Source organism: Lepisosteus platostomus, chromosome 14, assembly GCF_059453375.1.
Source record: "Lepisosteus platostomus isolate fLepPlt1 chromosome 14, fLepPlt1.hap1, whole genome shotgun sequence".
NCBI classification, from domain to species: Eukaryota; Metazoa; Chordata; class Actinopteri; order Semionotiformes; family Lepisosteidae; genus Lepisosteus; species Lepisosteus platostomus.
Genome location: NC_142624.1, coordinates 34,549,962 through 34,564,963, shown reverse-complemented (window position 1 = coordinate 34,564,963; position 15,002 = coordinate 34,549,962). Strand labels below are relative to the sequence as shown.

Below are 15,002 nucleotides of genomic sequence, written 5' to 3'. Positions count from 1 at the left end.
TGGCTCTGTACTCCAGCACATTGGATTTAAAATGAAACAATGGCTATGAGGTTAAAGTGCAGAGTGTTAGCTTTAATTCAAGGGGATTTACGTTCTATATTGGGTGAACCATAGAGGAATCGCAGCCCTTTTTATACATAGTCCTCCTATTTTAACCTCATAGTCATTATACTCCAGCACATTGGGTTTAAAATGAAACGGAGCATAAACAACAACAATGGTGTCACTGTTCTTACAGACTGCACTGTACCCCAGGTGCGTTCTGCACTCTAGGGATGCGTGGAGGAGTCTTCCCCTCTGCCTGAGTGCTTTGGGATCCTTTGATCACAAAAAAGTGCAATACAGCTACAACTAGACTCATGATTGATATGCAAAATTTCCAGGACCATGACAAGAGGTTGTACTTTGCCTCTCTTTCTGTGTAGCAGAAAGACTGGCAACATGCTCAGCTGACCCGCGCTCTGTTGTCAAGATACTGAAAGATGAACAGCTGGCTGCCACAGCTGCTCAGTTTAGCGCAGACGTAGGGGGTTTGCGATCTGTCCGGTGTACACCCCTATCCTGAAACCGTGCCTCTGGTTTTGACTGATTTTTAACAAGTATTTCGGCACTTTCCCCAAAAGCAAAGTTTTTTTCCCAGCAGGTGTGGTGAGTACAGGGCCCAGGTAAGGTTAGGGCACTACAGCTGTGACCCTCGGTGAGTTCCTGGGGTAGACCGCAGCAGCAGGGGCGACGGTGGTAGAGGAGAAGGAAGGGCTGGGAGCTGGGAAATTATGAGCATCTCTCTGTCCCTGTCTGTGAATCAGCTGGGAGAAGTACCTGCAGTCACACACTGGCGCCAGCAGCCACGAGGAGGGTAAGATCTACGGACCCAGGCAGCCTTAGTCTTTCAGTCATAGTTCCAAAGACAACCTTCAATTTAACCGCAGAAATAGGAAATCGGATCTGTGTAATTAAGATGCAGCTAGCCTCAAACCCCTGTACTGGAAGCCGGGGGAGCAGTTGACCTAGCTGCTGCAATGGAAGCGTAACATCGTGAATGTTTTCCTACACTTTGCAGGCCCTTACCTCAATTGACCAGTGCTGCAGGTTTGCGTCTCGAACGGCCCTCTCTGTGCGACAGGGCTGGGGTGTGCGTTTGCAAATGTGCAAAGACATTTAAGACAAAAGAGCTCCAGCATCGCTTTCAGTAAATAAAAAAAGTTTTATTTTTTTTAAACTGCATAACTGTTAATAAAATACATAAATACATCTTTACCCACCCCGTCCCTCCCTCCCCTCCCCGGTAGAAGAAGCAGGCACATTCCTCATGCAGTAAGCTGTGACATGCAGGTATAGCCCCTCCCAGTCCCAGCCTGCAGCCACTGCAGAGCAGTGGCATTGAAAATTTGTTTTAAAATAGCCTCCGCCTTCGACAAAAAAAACCACAGACGAGCCCCATCAGCTCGCCCTCTAGCCAGACGCTTCTTGTTTTGTGTGGTGGTGGTACAGTAGCCTGGCTCTTTGAGCTTTGGTGTAGGAGGCTCTCGGAGGCCTGGCCCAGGAGAGCTACAGGCTCCAGCGCGGTCCCCTCTTAACCAGCTCTGGGTTACTGAGTCCACAGCAGGGTCTCCCACTCCCCCTCTAATAATAAAATAGTCAAGTCCTTAATGGACTCAACAATAGATTTAATTTGAACTATTCCACTGTCTTCAATCCCTAAAGATGGGATTTTTAAAGATTTGCATTTATGAAACAACTGAATGTCTCCAATGTTGGGGAAAAAAAAACCTTGCTAAGATTGGGACAAGGCAGCCCGTTGCTACAGTGCGGGGGTTCATGTCAGCTGCACTGAAGACCAGCAGACCAGCACTGGGAGGTCGGGGGGGCTCTCCAGGCCCAGAGTGGGAGGGGGGCGCTGTGCTGGTCACTGCAGGCTGCTTATGGGATTTGGGTGTAACGGCTTGTTTTCCTTCCCAAACTGTCCCTATGGCACTTAATTGATCCCTTACTTGAAAATGTACTTTGCTTAATTGGCACCTTTTCAGCTGCTGGTGGGTTATTACAGGGTCTAGCGGTTCAAGAGCTGCACACCAGCATGCCAAGCAATCGGGTTGTTCAATGAACGGTGGCAGAGATTCTGAAATCTGTCTGCGGACTTCCACCCCCTCCCGCAGTTCATGCTGGCTCAGCTGCACTAGTAGCCTGTAGTAGACTTAATCCAGCTGTTAAGAAGTTTAATTTAGCTTCTAAAGCTCTTCAGTTCCTAAGTACCGTCCACTGTTAAGGAAGCTTTTCCTCATACGTTACCGAACACTAAAAAAGAAAAAAGGCTCCAGGCAAGCGACTCGTCAGTTCAACGAAGGGTTCAGATCAGCTCTCGCAGGGGAGCACCAGCAGCTGGGGGTGTGCACAGGAACAGCGCTGGTGTACCCCAGGAGCAAGGGATCAATTAATAACTGACAGCGCGGCCGCATCACAGTTTTGTCAACTCCTTTTTTCGTGTGGATCACGAAGGGGCGGCTCTAGGCCTTGAGGGGGGTGGAGTCCTGGAGCGCTCAGAGCAGGTCTTTTCCAGTTAGCAGCTGACTGAAGGCCCAGTGCAGCGAAGTAACCAAGGCCAAAGCTGGAACAGAGCCCGTCAGCGCTGACGTTTTCCAGCGCCTGCTTGGCCAAGGACCTGCGAAAGACCTGGTGCTGCCAGCATGATGCACGGGAACAGGCTAGGTGGCCTGAGATTCGGCGTTCCCTGCTGGGGCCTGTTGTGTTAACATCCAGTCTAGATCTCCTGGCCTTCTGGGCCACAGCCTTCGCTCACAGAAAGGGCTCGCAGATAAATTACCAGTACAGCCAAGTGAAAGAGGGGCTCAAGGCTGCCCCTGATGTCATGATCTGGAGAAGTGTGTGCACAGCGGTGCCTTACTGTCAGATCAATACAGGGGCTCTGTATTCCACCTGGTTCTTGATTACTAGAGGCGTGGTGATTCATGCTCTCCCTGCACAGCCACATCAACTTAAAACTCCAGCCCCGATCACAGAAGGGTTATTGTCATGCCAGTACGAGCTACACCATGTCTGCTGGGCGGCAGGCAGCTCCCTCCATTGAGAAGGCCAGGAGCAGCAGAGACAGGGCAGAACGTGTGTCTAAACCATTTAACACTGCCTCTAACTCCACCGCCAGTTCCCTAATGAAACCCAGAGCCATGCTTAGCAGGCAGCCATGCACACAGCACTGGGCAGGCTCCAATTAGCCAGTGATTGGTTCAGTTGAGCGAGGAAGAGCGCAGGGCACACAGGGCTGGCCTCTGGCCTCTGCTGTTGTGAACTGTCTCCTGCTTTTTCATCAGGCTTCCTCAAGAGGCTGCAGTGACCCTGATCAGCAATTATATGTGCAAATTAAAGTGTCACACGAGCGAGTCTGGGACTAGTGCCATCAGATGTGAAATCCGAGGAATGAGAGTGTTGCTTTTTATTTTTGTATTAAGAAGAAGCCTGCTCAGTGTTTCCGGGCCGAGAGGCTGCTTGGGTCGGGCTCGTGTGAAGGCAGAGGGATGAGCGTGGGTGTGTACCGGGGCTCGGTGCCACCTGGGCACCTGCGATGCTGGACAGACAGAGATCTCAACAAGGACGGCCCGGGACCGGGCAGTTCGGGGCAGCAGTCGGCGTGGAAGACCCTCTCCTCTCGGACACGCGCGGGGTGGGCACAGATCTCGGCCCCCCCGCGTTCCCTACGCTCCGCTTGGCCCTGACTCCGCTCCACGCTGCTCGACCTTCATGCCCGCCTGCCTCGGAGAAACCACTCCGATGCTTCTCTCCCGCTGGATCCTGAAACCAGGCCATGGAGCAGAGCCGGACAAGTGAGCCACGTCCAGCTTCAACAGACGCAGCCCTGTGCCTGCTGTGAGCTGCGTAGCTACGCTCGTTTTCCCATTCTCCCCAGCTGCCCGGTCAGTCGCCTTATGCACATGCATTTATTTTACAGTCCATTTGGTATCATTTTTGCATTTTCTTTACTCTCGTTTAAACAAAGGAAAACTGGGAAACAGAACAGTTGGCTGAAGGAAACCACCGCGAAGACACAGTCCCATGAAAAAGCCTTCATGTTTTCCCACAGGGCTTCAGGGGCCCCTCTCTCTCTCTCTCGAGTAATGATTCTACACGCATGTGTGTGAGCAACACGTTATGTCTGTACGTGACTTTGTGAATAAAGTAAAAGAGAAGGCACGGATGGTGGGATGGCTAAAATTTGGGCTCCAGTGAAACCCGGCGCGCGACACTGGCATCTCATCCATGGAAAAAGAGAAACGATTCCAGGTCCCTGGATTTTCAAGCAGTTTTTGATTCCGCGAGTCTCACCGCTGTCATGTCGTCACGGCCTGTAGGAATGTGCGCTGGTGTCTTGACAATACTACGCTCTTCTGTTCAGATGCTTCTGTTTGGCCTACGATGTATATGACCCGTGGGTGCCCTTTGACCTCAGCCCGACCCCTGGGCTAACAGGTGAGGAAGGGGTGTGGATAAGCTCGTTTTCACAACAGCGCAGCTCGCAGCTAAAGCCTGATTTCCAAGTCGCCCAGCCTGTTGAGGGTCATGACAAGCCAGAGTCCATCCTGGAAGAGCAGGCTAGCGGGTGGGCCTGAGTGCAGGTGGCAGGGCAGGGGAGAGCTGGGCAATTAAAAACAGTCACTGGTGCTCAGCTACTGGTTTGAACCCGAGTCAGAGGTGACATCTGTCAGTACTCGAGGAAGGCTACAAATCAGAGGAGGCCATTTGGCGTTACATTGGTGTGACTCTTGTTTCTCGAAGGCTGACAGCTTTCAGATCGTGACTGAGTACAGGAGATTGTTCCAGACACCCACAACTCTTTGTATAAAGACAACTCTCCCCCACCTTCACGACTAAGTACACCTGCGTGTAATTTCCCTTTGGTCGACCCAGGTCCTGAGCGTCAGTCATACAGAGGCCTTACCAATTTACAGTACATCCCCCTGCATAAAACAATAATAGAGTTTCCTGGATCTTCCCACAGTATTTGAAGACCCAGGCCTGAGCTCTCCCTCCCTCTCTAACAGCGGGGGCCCGTTCTGAAGGATTATCAGAAATTCCAAACAGCGCAAGCGGCACTCAGACACTTTCTGTCTTAAAACAAAAAGGCAGAAATCTTGACCTTGTGTAGCTTGCCTAGCAGGGGGGGCAAGTCTGGCAGTGATCCGGGACCCTCAAAGTCACACAAAACTTCCAAAAACCTGGCCCCTTTCCTTCTAATCCAGTGTAGGTCTTTGGTACATCTTGTGGGTTAAATTACTATAGTTGGATTATCAATTAATTAAGCGATTAATTAGCAAGCCGGTTATGCCAGCATCTTTAAATAGGCTACACTGGACTTCTTCAATGTTTCTCTTTGATTTTCATTATTTTGAAGGAACAGGAAGAAAGCTGCTGGCCTGCCTAGCTCGGCTGGGATTGGTGTTCGACGTCCCAGAATGCAGTGCTGCTCCCTCACCTCCTGCCCTCAACGGTCATGAAAGGAAAGGCAGCTCTTGATGAGAGGCAGGGAGCTCCCTGCCGCCCCTCCCCACATTTTAATGCCAGGCAGCTTCTCCTGCTTGACTTGAGAACACTAACAGCACCAACAGGCATGTCCAGAACGTAACCAGTTCGTCAATGAGATACATACATACTAGGTTGGCTCAGTTAATGAGAACAGCTATGGCAGTAGGAACAGTTTGTATAAGGATGGAACGTGTTGATAGAATAGCAGTAATAACAGGCCCTCGGCCTGGCTCAGGACTGGAGATCATTGCACTGAGTGTCCAAGTGTCTGTGCCCCCACCTCTCTCTGTGGAACACAGCCCTGCCCCCCTCAGCATGACCCCCTCACCCAGCACTGCGACTGGGACAGGGCAGCTCAGTTCCAGGATGAGCAGCCAGTGCAGATCAGCAGGCAAATCTGGGGCTCGAGGCCTCTCGATCGGGGTTCAAGACGCTACATACCGGACCAGTCCAGCATCGCCTGCAAGCTGGTGAACAGGGGCCACACTGGGGGTAAGGGGGTAATGAAGAACAGCAGGTCATCTGGACAGGGGGCCCCGTCTTCCAGGAGCACACTGGGGGTTAGCGCTGCGCTCTGGAGCCACGAGCGCGCGTTGGAGAAGGAAGCGAAGCTCAAGCGTGAAGAGTTAGGAGGCAGGACTGGGGTCTGTGTGCTTCACTGGCATGGCAGTAGGCCGGCAGACCCTGTCTCCTGCGTGTCTGCAGGCCCCTTCGACACAGCCACCCTTCCACCCGTTCCACTGCCACTCCCCCGCTGGAGGGGGTCCCCACGCCTGTGGTGGTGTCGATTCGTCCTGGTCCGCCCACGAGCGTCTGTGTCAGGCCCTGTGCACGGGAGCAAGCAGCAGCTTGAAAACCGGTGGGGGGTCCCTCCCCTTTGTCTGTCCCTCGTCCCCGCAGACGTCTGGTTAACACTGCCACGCCGTGCCCACTGCGTCTGTCAGTGCCCAGGGTGCCAACGCCAGCACGCGCTCCGGCCCAGGGGAAGATGGGAGCTGGAGCACCCTGTGTGCCCTCGGGTGCCCGCGGGGGCGGCAGCGATGCAGGGAATGGGGGCGCCCCTGGCGCAGCCGGCAGGGGCCGAGGGGGTGGGATGTGCACAGCGAGGGGGGTCCCTCTTTCTCTCTCAGTCCTGCGCTCGCTCCTCAGCCTCTCTCCTTCTCACAGGGGGGTCCCCTCTTCGTCGATGAAGCTGATGTTCTCCGTTTGGGGGTGCTCCCCGCCTGCCCCCCACTCCCGCAGCTCCAGAGGAGGGGGCTTGCTGCTGGACCCCGTGTGGCTGGGGGACCCCGCCTGCAGCGCCCCCTCCCTCTCCCCGGGAGAGTCCCAGTTCCCGGGGCAGGAGGGAGAGGGAGAGGGAGAGGGGTGGGAACAGGAGGCGTAGGGGCAAGGTGAGGGGGAGTAATGTCCGACCCCCTGGTTCCCCGGAGAGCCGGCACGACACTGTGGGTCACCAGGGAAGGAAGGGGCGTGTGGGGGGGTGACTGGCGGAGAGGAACGGGGCGGCAGCGTGGGGCGGGGGCCTCTCTTCCGGCTCTCGGCTGCGGAGAGGTGCGGCCCCAGGCAAGGGGAGACGGAGGGAGACGGGGAGGGGGAGGACGAGAGCGAGGGGGACAGGGACAGAGACAGCGAGGGCGAGGGAGACCGAGAAACGAGGGGCCAGCGGTCTTGGAGGGGGCACGGGGTCTTTGCGCCCTCCTTCCGGGCCCCTGGCTGGGCGAGGGGCTGGCAGGGGCTTCCTGGGAAACAGGAGGATGTCTGGGGCTGGAGGGGGGCTCTCTGGGGGGGGCAGGAGGGGAACAGACTGCCCAAGAGCCCACCTGCCTCCGTGTCCTCCAGGCGGGGCTCCGAGCGGCTGCCGAGAAGAGAGGCAGGGGCGGTGAGCGAGGAGCTGGCCGGGGGCGGGGCGGGGGGGGCCGGGGGGGGGCTTGTGACAGACGGCGCGCTGGCACTGCTGGGGGGCGGGGTTAAGGTGGGGGTCAGCGAGGGGGGGATGGCTTGGGACCTCAGCAGGAGGGGCCTCAGCAGGCGGGTCATTTCCTGGAGCTCACTGCTCAGCTGAGCCACCTGCTGGGACAGACTGGACATCTAGAGAGAGGGAGGCGAGGGAGAAGCAGGGAAAGAGGGTGAGTCGCTAAATTACTGCGCAACTAGTCATCATCATGTATATCATGAGTAGCAGCAGTATTGCCTCACCTCCTGACTCAACCTAGTGATGCTCTGTCTGGTCTCAGCTTGCTCCCGGCTTCCTGCAGAGAGACACAGGGAGTGAGAGAGATGAGGAGTGAGAGGGACAGGGAGTGAGAGAGATGAGGAGTGAGAGAGATGAGGAGTGAGAGGGACAGGGAGTGAGAGAGATGAGGAGTGAGAGAGATGAGGAGTGAGAGGGACAGGGAGTGAGAGATGAGGAGTGAGAGAGACAGGGAGTGAGAGACATGAGGAGTGAGAGGGACAGGGAGTGAGAGATGAGGAGTGAGAGAGACAGGGAGTGAGAGAGATGAGGAGTGAGAGGGACACGGAGTGAGAGAGATGAGGAGTGAGAGGGACAGGGAGTGAGAGATGAGGAGTGAGAGGGACAGGGAGTGAGAGAGATGAGGAGGGAGATGGACAGGGAGTGAGAGATGAGGAGTGAGAGGGACAGGGAGTGAAAGAGATGAGGAGGGAGATGGACAGGGAGTGAGAGAGATGAGGAGGGAGATGGACAGGGAGTGAGGGATGAGGAGTGTGAGGGATAGAGAGTAAGAGAGAGAGGGAGTGAGAGGAGGAAGAGGGGGTGAGGTGTGAGACAGAGACACACAGATGCTCGGCGTGGAGCAGTCACTCCTGTGCTGTGGACTCGTCACGGTGGGGCTGTCTTACCTGGGCTCGGCGTGGGGGGGTTGCTGTGGGTCATACTGGGGCTGGACTCACACTTGGGGGCTGACACGAGGCTGGACTCCGTCTCAATCCCATCGACAAACCTGCAGAGAGAGAGAGGGCGAGACCAAGAGCTCAGAGGAGACAGGAGGGTGGGCAGAGAGACACTACTCCATCCCAGTGTGTCCCTGCCTCCCTGCGCCCTGAACCGAGCAGGACAGAGAAATGCCTCTTCTGGACTGGTCCAGCGCTCTTGAAGCCAGTAAGTGTGCCAAGTCAAGGCAGCTGTTCTTCAACAGACATGAAGCACATGGACGCACACAGATGTCAAGTCCAACATGAAGATCAGAGTCACGCTGCTGTGACTGGGGGGGGGGGGGGGGGGGTGATGCACTGTTTAGATCAGGTTGTACAGCAGGCCAGTGTCAGTATGGCCGCTGAGGAGTGCATGTGAGGAGACACTGCTTTACCAAAGCCAGCCGCTAGATGTCAGCAGAGGGGCGTGTTGAAAGCAAGCAGAGAAGGTCTGAGTCAAAGTCGACAAAAGAACTGAGAAGAAAGGGAGACAACTTAAGTTGACTACAATCTACAAACCATGCGCTGCTGCCACTGATATCAGCAGATGTTCATTTCAAATCAAGGCTGGGGGAGCTGTGTAAATGCCTGTAAGTTCATTGTATTAGTTCTGTATTAGCTTTTTTAAACAGAAGCAGACAGGAAAGTCAGATTTTTTGTTTCAGTAATACATTTTTAGCACAGATCAGAGAGGGGTTAACGGCAGGGCACGTGGCCTCTCTAACGAATCTCGCTGTTCCAGGCTCTCGGTTAGCCATGCTGGGCTCCTGTACTGCACATCTCTTCCTTCTCGTCTCCAGCCGCTGTGTTGCCATGGACACCCGATCATGTGCTCCGGGGTAACCATAGGAACAGAACGCTGGCATCTCCACCAGCCCCTCTCGCTAGACAGCATGCTGGGAAGGAGGAGGACTGATGAGGGCCTTCAGGCAGAGCTCTTGTATTTTTCCATCTGTTCATCAGTCCTCGTTTACGTCCTGAGGCTGCCTGGCTGTTTTGGCTAGATTAGAGACTGCCTGGTCCACAGGCATCTTCAATTTGGGACTAAATACCGGATCAGCTCTGACTGAGTGACAAATAAATTGTTTCTTAGTAGGACTGAAAATCAGACCACACTCTTCCTCTTCAGGAACCTCCCAGGAGTCTCCTGGAGATAGTGTGGGCTGACCTGGAAGCTGTCTCTCGACATGTGCCGACTGTCCTGATTCCCAGACAAAACAAACCAGCAGCAATTGAAATGATCAGACCTGGGATAGACAGTATATTAAACTTTTCCAAACAAGCACCCAATTTACTCCATTAGTGATTAAGAAAGGAGCTTGTCGTGCTGGTTCGGGTCTGTGGATATGTCCTACATGTCCTGTTCTGGATTTGCTCAGTATTTCATTGTGTTGTTCTGGACTGGATTGGAATTCCACGTTGTGCTGCTCTGGATTGAGATCGTTTGGATTTCTGTGTTATTCCAGCCTGTGGTGATTTTCTAAACTAGATTAATATTCTACATAGTGCTGATCTTCTAGATTGTGATGCTGGTTTTGACACACTAAGAGACACGCGCACACACTCAGAGACATGCGCACGCACACTCAGAGACACGCACACTCAGAGACTCGCACATTCAGAGACATACGCACACACAGAGACGCGCTCACACACACTCAGAGACACGCGCACACACACTCAGAGACACGCGCACACACACTCAGAGACACGTGCACACACGCACACACTCAGTGACACACGCTGTGTTATTTCTGCTGTGTTATTCTAGATGGTGTGATGTTCTAGACTGGATTGCTCCAGACTGGTGTGCGTGGTGTGTTACTCCAGACTGTGGGCGCGTCCGGGCCCTACCTGGGGAGCTCTGGGGGGACGCTGAAGCTGACGAGGGGGATCTGCAGGGTGGTGGGCCTGCTGTCGGCGGGGGGGCGGAAGGGTCGAGGGGCAAGGAGTGGGGAGCGCAGGGGTGAGTTGAGACCCCTGGACAGGCGGAGGGGTGATCGCGGAATAGAGGACAGGTGTGACTGCGCATCTTCATCTCCCTCTTCATCCTCCCTGATTGAGGGCAGTTTCTTCACCAGACCCCCATTACTCTCCCAGTCCAGCTGGAACAGAGTGAGACAAGGGAGAGTGAATGTGACAATGTGACAGTCTGTCAGTAGCTTCTATCATTATTGCTTTGCGACACTGTGGTTGACCAGTCATGCCAATAGAGCTCGTTGAATTGGATTTTGAAAGAAACAGGGGAGAGTGAGACCAGCCACTGTCAGAACAGAGCCCTGCTTCTCTGGCCAGCCAGTGTGTCTGAGGTGCGAATGGGCCTGCAGGTCCAGGTTAGTGTGAGTACATAGCTGGGGCAGAAGAAACTGTAGTGCATGGCAGTAAACATTGATGGCTCCCAGTGGTTACTCCTACCTAGGCAGTAACTGCTCTCCAAAAAGACATTTTTGAAGCAGGATCCCAGAGCAGCAGAACTTACTGACTTTGCCCGTTTTACCAAGTTTCTGCTGCATCTCCGAGTGTTCATCATCGAGGTACAGAACACAGAGAACCACCAGGGGGCAGCACATCACCGAGCTTCATCCTCCGCAGCCCTCATCTCCCTGTCTCTCACTGTCTCCTCCCATCTTTGTCTTCCTCCCGAGCTTTCCCAGAGGAGGGAGTCTCTTTGTTTAAGCTCTCTTCTCTTCCAGACAGCATGACCTCCCTCCTCTCCCCGAGTCAAAATCAATCCCCAAGGAAGGCTCTGTATCCAGGCTCGACCCTGCGGGGCAAGGCAGCATCCTCACATCAGTATAATCAAGTCGTGGCAGAAAGTCTCTCAGCGTCGTTTATTCCCTGGTAAACCTCTCTCTCCCCTCCCTTTCCTGCCCTCTCCTTCCCTCCTTCTTCTCAGGATTAAAAAGAAATTCAGAACTGCTCTGCTCCTCCTCCTCTCTCTGCTCTCCCTGTCAGATTCTGCCTCTGCCCTGCCCCCCCGTGTCGCGCTGCCTCTCTGGGGGTCTCCCCCGTCGGCCGCGGTTTATTTTTAGCTCTCGTGTCTAATCTTAGTAACGGAGAGCAGGCGGAGCTACGAGCAGCATGGTGCTGGGCACCGTGAGTGTGTGCGCTGCACGTGCTCGTGTCTTTTCCCACTCTGAGTGCTTGTTGTTGAACCTGTGCTCGTGCGAATGTGTGAAAACGCACGTTTCTTCCTGTGCACGACTGAGTGTGCTCGTGCCCTGTTGTGACCATGCTGTGTGATTGCGTGTGTCTGCCCTCGGTGTCCAGTTGACAGCTGAGCACGAGCTGCTCCTGAACACTATCTAATGCAGGACTGCAGATCTCTTTGGATTAGCATGTTTCAGCTGAGTATGAGCTGCTCCTGAACACTACTGCAGGGCTGCACACCTCTGTGGCTTAACACCATGTTTCATCTGAGCATGTGGAGCTCCTGAACACTATCTACAGCAGGACTGCAGACCTCTGTGTATTGACACTATGTTTCATCTGAGCATGTGTAGCTCCTGATCACTATCTACCGCAGGGCAGTACAGCTCTGTGGATTAACACGTTTCAGCTGAGTGTGAACTGCTCCTGAACACTACCGCAGGGCTGCACACCTCTGTTGATTAGCGTGTTTCAGCTCAGCACGTGGAGCTCCTGAACACTATCTCAGGGCTGAACACCTCTGTGGATGAACAGCATGTCTTGGCATCTTGCTGCTGGTGCTGCAGTCAGGCTCAGCATCGTCGTTTCGGTTCAGGAGTAAAAGTTACTCACCTGCTAGCAGGAAAAACCCAAACGTTTTGGGGAGCACGGGGCTTGCAAGACATTTTTGGGGGGACAATAGGTTCAGGTTTTTGTAATCAACTGCCAAAAATCTCTTTAGTCTTGACCAGAAGAGACTACGAGGGGCGCCAATTCGAGTATTCAGGGTCCTCGAAGACACTGAGGAGGCCCTCCCAGCAGACCTCTGCAGAATGAACAGTGAAACACAAACCAGGGGGCACAGGAGGAAACTACGGAGAAGGGCAATAAAAGCCGACAACGGGAGGCACTTCTTTACACAAAGGGTTGTGGAAGAGTGGGACAAGCTACCCAGCCATATTGTTGAAGCCGATGCTCTGGCTGGGACCCTCAGCCATCAGATGAGCTAGATGGGCCAAGTGGCCTCCTCTCGTCTGCAGCCTCTCTGAAAACGTGTGCCTTTGAAGCCATGCCTGTTCATTCCTGTTCATGCAGTCTGTGTGCTGCCCCTGTGCTGTGCTGACACACTGCTGGTGTTGGCCAGTGGAGGATGTCCCTCCTCCCTGGGCTGTGTGGGTCTATTTTTATCTCCCAGATCCAATCTTAGTAACACAGCAGGCAGGGCTGCTGGGAGACACTGAGAGCGCAGGAGTGCCTCCCCTCCCCCCCGAGCTATTCCTGGCAGCACCGAGCGCAAGGAGCAGCCACACAGGGATATTTCTGTGTGTGTGTGTGCGTGCCTGTCTCTCTGTGTGTGCATGCCTGTCTCTGAAAGTGTGTGTGTCTGTGTGCATGCCTCTCTGTGTGTGTGCCTGTCTCTCTGTGTGTGCCTGTCTCTCTGTGTGTGCATGCCTCTCTGTGTGTGTGCCTGTCTCTCTGTGTGTGCATGCCTCTCTGTGTGTGTGCCTGTCTCTCTGTGTGTGCATGCCTGTCTCTGTGTGAGTGTTTGCATGCCTCTGTAAGTGTGTGCATGCCTGTCTCTGAAAGTGTGTGTGTCTGTGTGCATGCCTCTCTGTGTGTGTGCCTGTCTCTCTGTGTGTGCCTGTCTCTCTGTGTGTGCATGCCTGTCTCTGTGTGAGTGTTTGCATGCCTCTGTAAGTGTGTGCATGCCTGTCTCTGAAAGTGTGTGTGTCTGTGTGCATGCCTCTCTGTGTGTTTGCCTGTCTCTCTGTGTGTGCCTGTCTCTCTGTGTGTGCATGCCTCTCTGTGTGTGTGCCTGTCTCTCTGTGTGTGCATGCCTCTCTGTGTGTGTGCCTGTCTCTCTGTGTGTGCATGCCTGTCTCTGTGTGAGTGTTTGCATGCCTCTGTAAGTGTGTGCATGCCTGTCTCTGAAAGTGTGTGTGTCTGTGTGCATGCCTCTCTGTGTGTGTGCCTGTCTCTCTGTGTGTGCATGCCTCTCTGTGTGTGTGCCTGTCTCTCTGTGTGTGCATGCCTGTCTCTGTGTGAGTGTTTGCATGCCTCTGTAAGTGTGTGCATGCCTGTCTCTGAAAGTGTGTGTGTCTGTGTGCATGCCTCTCTGTGTGTGTGCCTGTCTCTCTGTGTGTGCATGCCTCTCTGTGTGTGTGCCTGTCTCTCTGTGTGTGCATGCCTGTATCTGAATGTGTGTCTGTCTGTGTCTCTCAATGTGTGTGTCTGTGTGCATGCCTGTCTCTCAATGTGTGTGTGTCCCTGTGTGTGCATGCCTCTGTAAGTGTGTGCATGCCTGTCTCTCAATGTGTGTGTGTGTGTCTCGTTTGTGCATGGCTCTCTGAGTGTGTGCATGCCTGCCTGATTGTGTGCAAGTGCGATTTGCTCTGTACTGTAAGCTGTTCAGTTGTACGGCTGTCGTTGCTGGTATTGCACACGCTCTTAAAAACACTTAATGTATCCACGGCTCTCAGACACCCTCTTTGATTTCTTAACAGTTTTCAGTATTGTCTGAAAATGCAGGCATGCAAACACATGCAGGTGTGTGTGTGAGTGTGTGAGCGGCCGGCTGTGGGTGTTGTGTGTGGGGCTGAACTCACGTCGAGCCCGCTGCCCTCCCGGAGGTTGTAGGTCAGGTCGTGCTGGATCTCGGTCACGAAGCGGTGGGCATATTCGGGGTACAGGCGCAGCACCTCACGCAGCCCCTTCAGGCTGATGTACTGCAGGTCACAGTAGGTCAGGGCCTTCACATTGGCGTTTGTCTTGATCACCTGCTCCTTGGTCAACGAGTCCGAGCCAATAAGGTCTCCTTTTCCTGCAACAAGGAGAGAGAGAATCAGAAATCAACAGAGCTGCTTATCTCACTGAAGTGTCTCAACTGACAACAATTCAGAAATAAAATGACTTGTCCGCACCGTCTCAGGTCTAACCACTAGCCCACACTGCCTCCCTCTCTCTCTCCCAGTGCCTCAGCTCTAACCACTAGCCCACACTGCCTCCCTCTCTCTCTCCCAGTGCCTCAGCTCTAACCACTAGCCCACACTGCCTCCCTCTCTCTCTCCCAGTGCCTCAGCTCTAACCACTAGCCCACACTGCCTCCCTCTCTCTCTCCCAGTGCCTCAGCTCTAACCACAAGCCCACACTGCCTCCCCCTCTCTCTCCCAGTGCCTCAGCTCTAACCACAAGCCCACACTGCCTCTCTCCCAGTGCCTCAGCTCTAACCACTAGCCCACACTGCCTCCCCTCTCTCTCCCAGTGCCTCAGCTCTAACCACAAGCCCACACTGCCTCCCCCTCGCTCTCCCAGTGCCTCAGCTCTAACCACTAGCCCACACTGCCTCCCCCTCTCTCTCCCAGTGCCTCAGCTCTAACCACTAGCCCACACTGCCTCCCTCTCTCTCTCCC

The 15,002-nt window shown here is 54.3% G+C and overlaps 1 protein-coding gene across 3 annotated transcripts in view; it reads right to left on the bottom strand.

Moving 5' to 3' along the window:
- Positions 1–1,184: 1,184 nt before the first annotated feature.
- kcnh3 (potassium voltage-gated channel, subfamily H (eag-related), member 3) overlaps positions 1,185–15,002 on the bottom strand; it is a 74,591-nt gene continuing 60,773 nt past the window's right edge. For 2 of the 3 annotated variants that reach the window (XM_088605842.1, XM_088605843.1), the window contains exons 11-15: positions 14,199–14,413; positions 10,318–10,568; positions 8,392–8,492; positions 7,729–7,781; positions 1,185–7,620 (exon numbers count right to left, since the gene is read on the bottom strand). In XM_088605842.1, coding sequence (XP_088461968.1) covers positions 6,694–7,620; positions 7,729–7,781; positions 8,392–8,492; positions 10,318–10,568; positions 14,199–14,413 — 1,547 coding nt within the window. In that variant the 3' untranslated portion in view covers positions 1,185–6,693. The remainder of the gene's footprint in view (positions 7,621–7,728; positions 7,782–8,391; positions 8,493–10,317; positions 10,569–14,198; positions 14,414–15,002) is intronic. The other variant, XR_015926334.1, reaches the window with a different exon arrangement.